We start from the raw sequence: 12102 nt of genomic DNA on the forward strand, positions 1-12102 counted from the left end.
CAATACCTTAACCAGGATATCTCTTGATTTTTATTATTCTGTATACATTTTTCTTGGAATGCAGCATATCTTTTTAATCTGAAGGCTCTACTCTTTATTTCAGAGAAATTTGAACATACTTTATTTGTGAATTTTATTTTCTTTTAAGTTATTCTCTTCTGTTTCAGGAACATTAACTATCTTATGCTAGATTATTTTTGTCCTCAATATTTATTATCTTTTTCATATTATTTGATCTTTTGTCTTTTTCTTATGTATTGTTTTTAACTCAAACCTTTTTTTGTAATGGTGCTTTTTTTTAAAGATTTGTTTTATTTATTCCTCTCCCCCCTTCCCCATTGTCTGCTGTGTCCTTTCACTGTGTGTTCTTCTGCGTCCGTTTGCATTATCCTATGGCACTGGGAAACTGTCTCTTTTTTCTGTTGTTGCGTCATCTTGCTGTTTCAGCTGTCTGTATATGCGGCGCCACTCCTGGGTGGGGCTGTGCTTTTTTTTTCACATGGGGTGGCTTTCCTTGTGGAGTGCACTCCTCGTTCATGGGGGACCCTTACGCGTGGACACCCCTGGGTGGCATGGCACTCCTTGTGCACAGCAGCAGCACTATGCTTGGGCCAGCTCCACATGGGTCAGGAGGCCCTGGGCATCGAACCCTGGACCTTCCATATGGTAGATGGACGCTCTATCAGCTGAGCCACGTCCACTTCCCTAATGGCATTATTTTTATCCTCAGTTTTTCTTAGCTCCTTCATCAACTTGTTTTCATATAATTTATGTTCTTTAAGTCCTTCTTAGTACAGGGACTCACAGAGCATTTTATAATGTTAGATTTCTTTCCAGATTGGGTTCTTTATCTAATTTTTTTTCTTCTTAAATTTTTATTCTGTTTCATTCTTTGTATTACATTTGCATAATTGCTGTACTTTTTTCCTCCACATTATTGGGACTTTTTATGGGCAATCCTGACCTGACATTTTGCTTTTTTCTAATATAGTGGGAGTGAATCCCTCTTCGCCCACTTTGCACTTATCAGTGACTTGTTACCTGAAGAGCTACAGAATGAAGGCAGGCTTTTTTTGTATTATACATCTTTTAAGTCAAAGGACTAAATTGAAGAATTCATCTGCAGTGATATGAGCCTTTGTTCTGAGATTGTTTTTAGAATGAACTCTGAAACAGAAATGGCTCCACAGAGGAGCAGAATTGTGTTGGGATTCAGATTGTTTCCCAGTTAAACATAGTATATTGGAATCTCTATGTGTGTTAGAAAGTTAGCTATAGTTCTTTACTTTCCCAGTTTTATACCACTCTCATCTCATTTCTACTTCCTCCATCTTTCCTCAAGAGTGGGAAAAGATGAGGATATTCTCTGAGTCAGTATCTTTCAAATTCAATATTGATACTAGTACTTACCCAGTACATTTTTTTTCTCTTTCATTTTATTAGGTATTAGAGAAGAGAGATTATTTGATCTGACTTCTCACAATTTTTCCTGAAATGCTTGATATCATTCTTTACCTCTATGGTATTTAATAACTTGATTCTGGGTATATTTCAAATCTAAGTTTATACTAAACCTATGGATATAGAAAACCTATCTGATACAGGGTTTTCCCATATAGTTTCTGTACCTTCAGTTTTTATGGGAATTAATTATTGGTTTAACAGTCAGAGGAAGTAAATAAAATTAAGCTTCCCTTTTTAAAAATAATGTATGATACAGAGAGCCGTAAGAAAATTTTTATAACTATTTTTTTAATTTTTAATTTTTAATTTTTTAAGCATTTAAAAATTTTTAATTTATCCCCCCCCCCCAGTCGTCTGCTCTCTGTGTCCATTTGCTGTGTGTTCTTCCGTGTCCGCTTGCATTATCCAGCAGCACTGGGAAACTACGTCTCTTTTTGTTGCGTCATTTTGCTGCGTCAGCTCTCCATGTGTGCGGTGCCACTCCTGGGCAAGCTGCACTTTTTTCACATGGGGCAGCTCTCCTTTGCAGGGCACACTCATTGCATGTGGGGCTCCCCTATGTGGGAGTGCCCCAGTGTGGCACGGAACTCTTTGTTTGTTGCAGCACTGTGCGTGGGCCAGCTTACCACACGGGTCAGGAGACCCTGGGTATCGAACCCTGGACCCTCCATATGGTATATGGATGCTCTAGCAGTTGAGCCACATCCGCTTCCCTATAATAACTATTTTTGATCATGACTTGCATATTTTGTGTAGCTACAGTATTTGTTATTTCATGTATCTATTGTATGCATTTATTTCCTCTGCCACCCCCAATTACATTATCTTTTAGAATTTTGTGCTAAACTGTTATTTTATAGGTTGCCATACAATTATATACTAATTTTGTTATATCTTAGTTGCTTTGATTATTATAATATTTGGGGGAGTGGTTTTAAAATTGGAAATGTACAAGGTTTCATAAATATAATTAAAGATTAATATGTAGTATAGTTTAAAATTCTTTTCTGAAGTAATAAATTCCATAGCTTTTACCAAAATAAGAAGTTAAGTTTTACAAAAGCAAAAAGAAAATCAATTTAGACATAAGGACTAAACTATAAAAATACTTTAATGTGAATTTTTCAGTGGATTTATATTTCTATAATTTCATAACTTTATATATTTTATATTTTTAGCTTCACCTTTTCTGAGTTCTTTGATTCAACTTTTTTATTATTTCAAATCTGACTTTAATTTTTATATTATTTCAAATCTGACTTTATAATTTTTGTAAACAAACCTTTACCATGCTGTAGTGATTGTTAAATGAATATGTGTACATACATAATTTTCCCTGATTTAAAGATCTCAGTTGCTCACGTCGCTTAAAAATGCAAACGTATTTTATTTTCAGGAGAAGTATTACAAGTGGAAGATGATCTGGTGATCTCATTTCAATTAATGCTTTGTGTTCTTGACTATTTTATCAAACTCTCACCCCCTGCATTACTTAAGGAACCGTATAGTAAGTATTCTAAATAACTTATGCTCCTCCTACTTTGTCATTCAACAGTTGTTTAATGTTGCCAGGTATGAAACATGCTTCTAGAGCTGAGAGGATGATAAAAAAAATAAATCTCTTTAAGTAGTAGAAGATACAGAAGAAAAGATAAGCCACTTAAGGAAATAATTAGAGTATGTGGGAGAAAGCAGTCTGGTCCAAAAATACTCTGGGAGTTCAGGAGAAGGAGAAAGTTTTTTCAGCTGGGGAAGACCAAGAAAGACCTAATGGAAGAGGTGACATTTGAATTGTGTGTTGGAGTAATTAGGATTTGAATGTTATGAGAATTTTGGTGAGGGTATTCACCAAATTGTGAGAAAGTCAAAAGGCAGTGCACAGCTATGACTGAAACTGAAACTGCATGGGAAAGAGTGGCTCATTGTACAGTTACAGTAGCTTAGTAATTTTTTTAGTACTGGATACTATAATGATCATGTGACAGATTTTTTGGGTATATGAACTGTAATTGATATTAATTTAATGAATAATGAGATGGGAAATGTGATAAAATAAAAATAACTATTGCTAAAATAAATAGATCACATTAAGTAAAGATAGTATATTCTTCTTAGAATGGAATTGCTGCCTTTGATGGCCTCAAAAGTAGGATTTCAAAATTATTACAGAAAAATGGAGCCTTAACGAAAAGGTAGAGGGAGCAGATTTGGTTCCATGGATAGAGCGTCTGCCTACCACATGGGAAGTCCAGGGTTCAAACCCAGGGCCTCCTGACCCATGTGGAGCTGGCCCATGTGCAGTGCTGATGTGCGCAAGGAGTGCCTTGACATGCAGGGGTGTCCTCTGCGTGGGGGATCCCCATGCGCAAGGAGTGCACCCCATAAGGAGAACCGCCCAGCGCGAAAGAAAGTGCAGCCTGCCCAGGAATGGTGCCGCACACACAGAGAGCTGACACAACAAGATGATGCAACAAAAAGAGATGCAGATTCCTGGTGCCGCTGACAAGAATATAAGTGACACAGAAGAACACACAGCGAATGGACACAGAGAGCAGCTGTGGGGGGGTGGGGGTGGGAGGTGGGGAAGGGGAGAGAATTAAATAAAAAAATAAATCTTTTAAAAAAGGAACAGAAAAAAAAAAACCCATGAAATAGACTGATCTCTTGCTTCTGTAATTATGAAATAATAATGCTAAAAATAATAGAGGATATAGATCAAAACATGCAGGCCTCAAACTATTATTGTTTGGCTGAAAGGTTGACACTTAACTGATCTTTTGGAGCAGTAACTTAATGGAAAGAGAGGTCTGGAGCAGAATTTTAAAAATGTGTTGAACATAGTTTGGCACAGAGGGCAGGTCATTCAGCAGAAAATCATATGCAAAGCAAAGAGAAAAGTTTTTTAAAAATTATATATAGAAAACAGCAAATGTACTTCAGACATTTTTCCAAGCTTTTAAAATTCACTTTATATGCCTTTTCCTCACTTATTTTTTGTGTTATAAATTTAATAGGTTGATGTAGGGTGTTAGGTTGACAGACTTTGCTCTTTTGAATAATTTAGAGCTACATTTAATTCTGTAAGTGCTTTGTTAAAGAGAATCCAGGATGAGGTGTTGAGTTAACTGAGTATGGAAAACTTTTAATTAACATTTTATTATGGAGAATTTCAAATAAATTAAAAAGTAGACAGTAATATAATAAGCCTGCAGATACTTATTACCTAATTCAAGGACAATTTATGGTCATTCGTAGACCCACATCAACTGTATTAATTTGAAGCACATCTTCACATACCATTTCATCTTTTTATATATTTCAGTAGGCAACTGTGGAAAGATAAAGACTTTTAAAAAACTATAACTGTAGTATCATTATCATACCTGAAAATTAATAGTGATTCCTTAATATTACCAAATATCTAGTAAGTGTCCAGGTTTTCAATTGTCACACAAATGTTAATTTAAAATTTTTTTACAGGTTGACTGAATCAGAATCTAAATAAGGTCCTATAAAAACTGGAAAGACTTCATTTATCAGCTACAATTCAATTCAGTTCTGACTCTTAACTAACCAGTGTTAGGCCAGACTCCACAGGTTAAGAGAAATTCTCTACATAATTGCCTTTCTGACACCAGGTGCAAGTTCGGGGGCCCAGGCCACCCACACTACTGGCCAACTGGCTACAAATTTGCGGTTTCCTAGATACCACTTGGGTTTGATAATTTGCTAGAATGACTCACAGAACTCACTGAAAGTGCTGTACTGATGATTGTAGTTTTATTATGGTAAAAGGATACAAATAAGAAGCCAAAAAAGAGGCACATAGGCCAAGGTCTGGGAGGATCTCAAGTGCCGCCTTCCTTGACCTCTCTATGTGGAGTCAAGCCCATAGGGCATGACCTTCCCAACACAGGGATATACCTTATGAGTCTTGGAGTTTTGCGTGTCCAAAGTTTATGTGGGCTTTCATTACATAGGCGTGATTGATGGACTCCATGCCCACGTGGCTGGACTGTCTCCAGCACCTTGTCCCTCAGGAGAGGTTGGGGAGGTCTGGGAGGCTGGGCTGGTATGACGTGCCTCCAAGTCCCAAGCCTCTACTCACCTGGTCTTTCTGGTGCAGCTGGCCCACCCTGAGTCTGTCTCTTCAGCATATAAACTATCAAATGTGGTCCTAGATCCACCACAAATAAGAAAGATGTTTGGAAATACCAAGGATGTAGAGGTTACTTCCCCAAGAGCCAGGAAAAAGGCCTTATCTCTTTTTGGAGGCCAAATTCCTTACTGCTCAGGTCTACACCTTGTGATGATTGATATGCCTTTAAGACTTTCTAAAAAGTTTCTCCTCCATCTTCTTTTTTTCCCTCCTTGTACTTATTAAAATAATCAGGTTGTCTTATTGCTTTTCCCAAGGTCTAGTGTTTGCTGATTGCATACTGTGGTATGATTTAACATACTCTGTCCTCTCAATTTCTTGTAAATTATGAGTCGGATCTGGAGGCAGTAAACACTTCTTATACCTAATTTTTTATCTGTTATCTATTTAGTAGCTGAATCCACATTGGAATTGGAAATGTTCAAAGCCATCCAGGAGATTTTAAAAAATCAGTTTATTTTCACATTATTGTATTTACATACTTTGTAAAACATTATATACTATGATATTTGCTAAAACTTAAAAAAATTACTTATTTTATACTATCTGTAGAAAATAGGTGTACAAATACTTGCTCATTATTTTTAAGAATCTTTAGATAGTAAACATTTCCACTGCCCCCCTTTACAGACCGAGTAGAATTAGTTTATAAATTGACTATTTTTCTTACCTTCTTTATATTTGTTTGTGGTGCTTTGGGTATTTTATAGTTTCTTTATTGGGCAAGTTGTGGGGAGAGGAGAATAGGGATGGTAAAATCCAATATCATCACATAATTTATAATAGATATTCTATAAATAGAAGGAACTGTCATTCAGTTAATGAAGCCTAACAAATAAGAGTAGCAGAATGTTATCAAAATTATTTATGATCTTCTTAGTTATAATTAGAATGCTTCATTATTTTATTAGATGAATGTTCAATTGTTCTTATCTAATTTACCATTTTTACAGAAACAGCTGTAATACCTATTAATGGTTCACCTCGAACACCAAGGCGAGGTCAGAACAGGAGTGCACGAATAGCAAAACAACTAGAAAATGATACAAGAATTATCGAAGTTCTCTGTAAGGAACACGAATGTAATATAGATGAGGTAATTTAACTTCATGAATTCTTTAAAATAAAGTAGATTTAGATGCAAATTCTACCTAAAAGTATATACTTCTTTTATGATGAGCATGCTTTTTGTAATTAATTTTGTAATTAGTACCAACTCTTTTGCAATAACAAAATATTTGGGAAAAAAATTAATTTTCATATTCAATTACTTTGGTTTTTAAATTTTAATTAACTTTTATTTTTTAGAGCAGCTGTAGATTTACAGAGAGTAGTGCAGAAAGGACAAAGTTGCCACTATTAAAACTGTTCCCCCCCCGCACAGATTTTCCTGTCATTAACATTTTGTATTAGTCTGGTACATTTGTTACAATTGATGAAGCAATAGTATTATAATTATGTTATTAACTAAAATCCATGGTTTAAATTAGGATTCACTCTTTTTGTTGTATAGTTCTATAGATTTTTTATTGTTATTTTTATTATAGTAACATATATACAACCTAAAATTTACCATTTTAACTATTTTCAAGTGTACTAAAGTCAGTGGTGTTAATTACATTCACAATACTGTACTACCAACACCATCTATTATTTAAACTTTTCTATCACCCCAGATAGATACCCTGTACTAAATGAGCTTAACTCCCCAAATCCAACCCCTACCCTTGGTATATTTAATTTTTGACTCTATGAATTTGCATATTCTGTTTATTTCATATAAGTGAACTCATTAATTATTTGCCCTTTAATGTTTGGCTTATTTCACTGAACATGATGTTTTTAAGATTCATCCATGTTGTAGCAAACATCATATTTTGATTTTAAAGAGAGTAGCACCCTCGCTCTAGAATCACAGATTTGTACATCATTAAGGCAATCATTTTCAAATGTATTTGTTATTCTATTCCTCTGAGGTGTACTAAAACCCCTAATGTTTTTAAATACCTTTAAAGAAAACACTAGTGTTTTGGTTTAGTGATAAGTAATACCAATAGCAAATTTCTGTTTAGCTTTCTATAATTGCTTTCTCCTTCTAAATATTACAGTAGATGTTAATGGCTGGTAGAGAGTATCTGTGAGGATCCAGAAATCACTGATGTTGTTCATAGAATCAGTAACGTTGGAACTGGGAGGAATTTTACAAATAATGTATTAGCCTCTTCTTAGTAATGAGTATACAAGCCTCCAGGGACTGTGCACTAATTTTAACAGAGCCTAGACTAGATTTTGGGACATCTGATTCCAGTGCTTCTTTCATTCTATCATGCTGTTTCTCTCATAGATTTTTATATTGTCTGCAATTAATTCCCAACTGATAGGTTTATAAAATGTTGCAGTTCTGACATTTCCCTGTCAACTTTGGGAAGCAATGAGTATATGATCCGAAAATCCAATTTAAGAATTATTAGTATGACTTATCAAGTATCTGGGTTTTAGTACTGTGGCTCTTGTTAAGTATTTTCTTACTTTTCTAGAATCACAAATTGCCTTTTTAAAATAAGCAGACAAATATAGTTGAAATATTTATTTCCACTCTAGTTCTCTTGCTTAGTCCATCAGGGTAATGAATGGGAGTAAACACAATTTTCTAATTCCTGGTTTTTAATTCTCTGGGGTCAGAACTACTTGTAAAATTTCATTTTTAAGATTGGAAATAAATCATATTTTTACTTTTCATTTTAAAGAACTCCTTAACTTAAACTATACTCAAGATTTTAAAAGTATAATTGATTAAAAGCTTTAGTGGTGTTTTAGTTCATTGACATTTGATTATCTAAATACAGCATTTATGGTTACATAACTATTGGCTACTCACACTGATTGGTTAAGCAGAACTACCCACTTTATAAATATTCTAGATAAGTAAGAGTTTATTAGAAAGCAAAACTTACAGTTATTTCAGAGATTTAATTTTTATGACTTATTAGTGAAGTAGAAGGTAGGAACCAGATATTAAATTACTTCATCTTAATAAATGTAGGCTTCAAGTTATGAGAAAGGAATTTAAATAAAGAAAAGTAAGTTGTTTGAAATTGTATAATACATTGCAAGTGTGAAATAACCAGGAATATAAACCCATGTTTATCAGTACAGTCTTTTATTATTTATGTAGATTGTAGGGTGCTTTGGCATTGAACAATGCATATTTCCACAAAACATTTTTATTTGGCTTGGAAATGAATTATCAAGTATTAATTTTGTTTATGTGAAATTGTTTTCTAATAAAAATTTATAATTTCTTATGAATTTATGTTAAAAAATTGACTTGATAGTCCTTGAGCTGATTTCAGGTGCCTTGTGTATGAAGTGGCCCAAAAAAAGAGCTTTGGGGAGAAATGAGAGACAGTGTAGACAAATGAGAGCCTTGGCTGTGGTTATAGGCAGATTGGGTTTTAATTCCAGCTCTGTCACTTCCTTGCAATGTAACTTTGGCCAAGTTGCTTAATTTCTTTTAGTTTTCCCATCTTGTCATCATCATTTATTAAATGTGGAATTTGAAGTTGGTATTGGTGGGTTCTCTTCACATATATCCCATTTCATTAACATTTCCACACTCTAACTCTATTTTAGGACCTGAAATCTGCTTCACATAAATTAAAAAGTAAATAATTGAATTAATTATAAATAAGTATCACACTAGTGAATGTATATAATTGGTGAAAATAAGTCCGTTAGCACTTTCATTCTAGTGTTAACATGTGACAGATTAAAATTTTAAAGAATTAATGGTCATATTATAACTTTATCTTTTTCAGGTGAAAAATGTTTATTTCAAAAATTTTATACCTTTTATGAATTCTCTGGGAATTGTGGCTTCTAATGGACTTCCAGAGGTAATCTGAAAGAAAATTTAATAAAAAATTAATGTATTTTGAGACTTTGTGGAGAGATGGTTGTCTAAATTTCTTAGGATCAGTTTGCTCTATATTAAACACTATTTTGCCCAAGGAAAGGAATTCTAGCTAGGTAAAATTGTTATGAAACCAACTTTTGTAGAGCAACAAAAATACCTTTAGGATACAGAATGTATGAAAAAGCACCATTTTGTACTTTGTATTAAACATTGCTTTGTACTGAAAAATTTGAAAATCCAAAGTGCAGGCTTTTATTTTCCAATGTCATTAAATATCTAAATATAACTAAGTATGCACAAGCAAATATGGTTCTAATTTGTTTGGTCTGTATCCTTACAGAAAGGGTCCATGATTTGTCAACACTGCTGGTATCAGTGCTTCATGGAACATCTCTTTTAAGTATTCTTTTTTAATTTTAAAAAATTTATTTATTTATTTTGTTAGGCCAGTAAAAAAAATTTATTGGGAAATGGGGGAAAAGAACAGAGCTTGCTGAGAAATGGGAGAGAAGGAAGGAAATATACACTGAGGTTGATGTGGGCTCCTCTAGGCAGAGAGAGCCACTTCTTTTTTAGTTTTAAAGAAGCTTTAGATTACATAAATAATACATTGAAAATGTAGGGGAATTCCCATATACTCTACTGCCTGCACCTCCCATACTTTTCCCCATTAGCAACATCTTTCATTAGTGTGGTGCATTTGTTACAAATAAACACATATTGAAGCATTGCTACTAAGTATGGACTGTAGTTTACACTCTAGTTTACACTTTGTACTGCACATTTTTATAGGTTTTGATAAAATGTACAATGACCTGTATCTGTCATTACAATGTCATTCAGAACAATTCCATAGTCCCCAAATTGTCCCAATTATACCTATTTTTCCCTTTCCCTCCCCTTAGAACCTCTGGCAAAGTTCTGCCTTTATGTAATGTTACAAGTTCTTCCATTGCTAGAATAATAATAAGTCCATAGTTGCATTTTCCCCTTATGTTTGTTCATTCTTCAATCTTGAGGATTTTAGGATGGTGATGCCAACTCTGTTTCTGATTGCAAAGGGCTTAGATCCCATGGGGCAGATGGATGGAACTGAACTGTCTTGCTTGCAGTTGTGGATGCTCTCTGTTTTTTTGATGGGCATTGCCCATTATCATCCTTTTGCTAGTTGTCCTGGGTGAGTCCAATGAACTGGAGAGTAGGTGTAGCAACTTTGCTGAGATTCAGGGCTCAACCAGCATATAAACAGCTGGGAGATTTAAGCCTCTGGGACATAATTTAATGGGTGTAGTGCTAATTATAGGTTCAAATAAAAGGGGCAGAAGAGCCATGTATAGGGAATTGTAAATTAGTCTGTTACATTTGGGAACATATATTCCAAGATGAGGCTCACTGACAGGGTGCCAAATTCCTGAGTCTGTCTTGCCTATAGTGTCTAGATGTCTCTAGAGCCCTCAGGAGCACCCCTGCTTGAGCCACTGTTTCCTGTGGCAGTCAATGAGATCTTCCTGAGATGTGCATAAGTGTAACTTTCACCTCTGGAATGACTACCCACCTCACTTGGAAATCTCTTAGCCATAAAAACTAATTTGTATTTAATATTTCCTCCTTTTGGTCAAGGTATTTTTCTAAATATATTGCTACTTGGTGCTTGCTGATAATCCTCGGTGCCAGGGAGGCTTATCCCCAAGGTCATGGGGGGAAGGTAGTGAGTTTATATGCTGAATTTGGCTTAGAGAGAAGCCACATCTGAAAAATAGGAGGCTTTCAGGAGGTTTCTCTTAGGCAATATATAATACTAGGCAAATTCTAAGTTTTACAAAAACAAGGTTCATAAGTACAACCGTCAATGTCAAGGGCCTGGTGTATTGGTCTGACCTCCTTCGTTAGGCTCTGCCCATGTACTCTCTAGGGATTCTTGCCACTCTATTAGAGAATGTAGCAGGACTTCCCAGGATGGGAATGCGATATTCTTTCGGTTATTTTGTGGGTCTCTACCCACCAAGACAACATCCCATGACCACTGGAACATATTCATATTCTTTAAAGGCATTCCCCAGATGCTCCTTTCCCCACACATCCCCCCATCACCAACATCCTGCACCAGTCATCCTCCCCTGCCACAGCTGTGTCCCTTCTGCAATCCAAAACCTCCCTCAAAGCCCAAAAAAATAAAAAATTGAAAAAAATTAAAAAAATAAAATATAAAAATTTAAAAAATTTTCATTGTGTCTTTCATCACTGTAAGATGTGTTCCTTTTATGTACAGTGACAGTTTCTTCTGTATGTTCTCCCAGTGTCTTATTCTTTTCACTTTATTTTCAAAGAAGCTTTAGGTTGCAGAAAAGTCACATAGAAAATATATCCCACCCCCCCCCCTTCTCACATTTTCCCCTATTAATAACATCTTACATGAGTATGGTGCATTTGTTACAATTGATGAACGAATTTTGAAGCATTGCTACTAACCATGTCAGTGGTTTACATTATGGATTATACTTTGCACTGAACACTTTTATAGATTTTGACAAGATTTATAATGGCCTCTATCTGTCATTGCAAG

At 34.9% G+C, this 12102-nt stretch overlaps 1 protein-coding gene across 2 annotated transcripts in view; it reads left to right on the top strand.

The window, feature by feature from the left end:
• Positions 1-12102, top strand: part of RB1 (RB transcriptional corepressor 1) — a 224318-nt gene that overhangs the window by 62164 nt on the left and 150052 nt on the right. For both annotated transcript variants that reach the window (XM_004472854.5, XM_058276704.1), the window contains exons 7-9: positions 2861-2971; positions 6577-6719; positions 9442-9519. In XM_004472854.5, the coding sequence (XP_004472911.2) occupies positions 2861-2971; positions 6577-6719; positions 9442-9519 (332 nt within the window). The remainder of the gene's footprint in view (positions 1-2860; positions 2972-6576; positions 6720-9441; positions 9520-12102) is intronic.

Source organism: Dasypus novemcinctus, chromosome 15 (assembly GCF_030445035.2).
Source record: "Dasypus novemcinctus isolate mDasNov1 chromosome 15, mDasNov1.1.hap2, whole genome shotgun sequence".
NCBI lineage: Eukaryota > Metazoa > Chordata > Mammalia > Cingulata > Dasypodidae > Dasypus > Dasypus novemcinctus.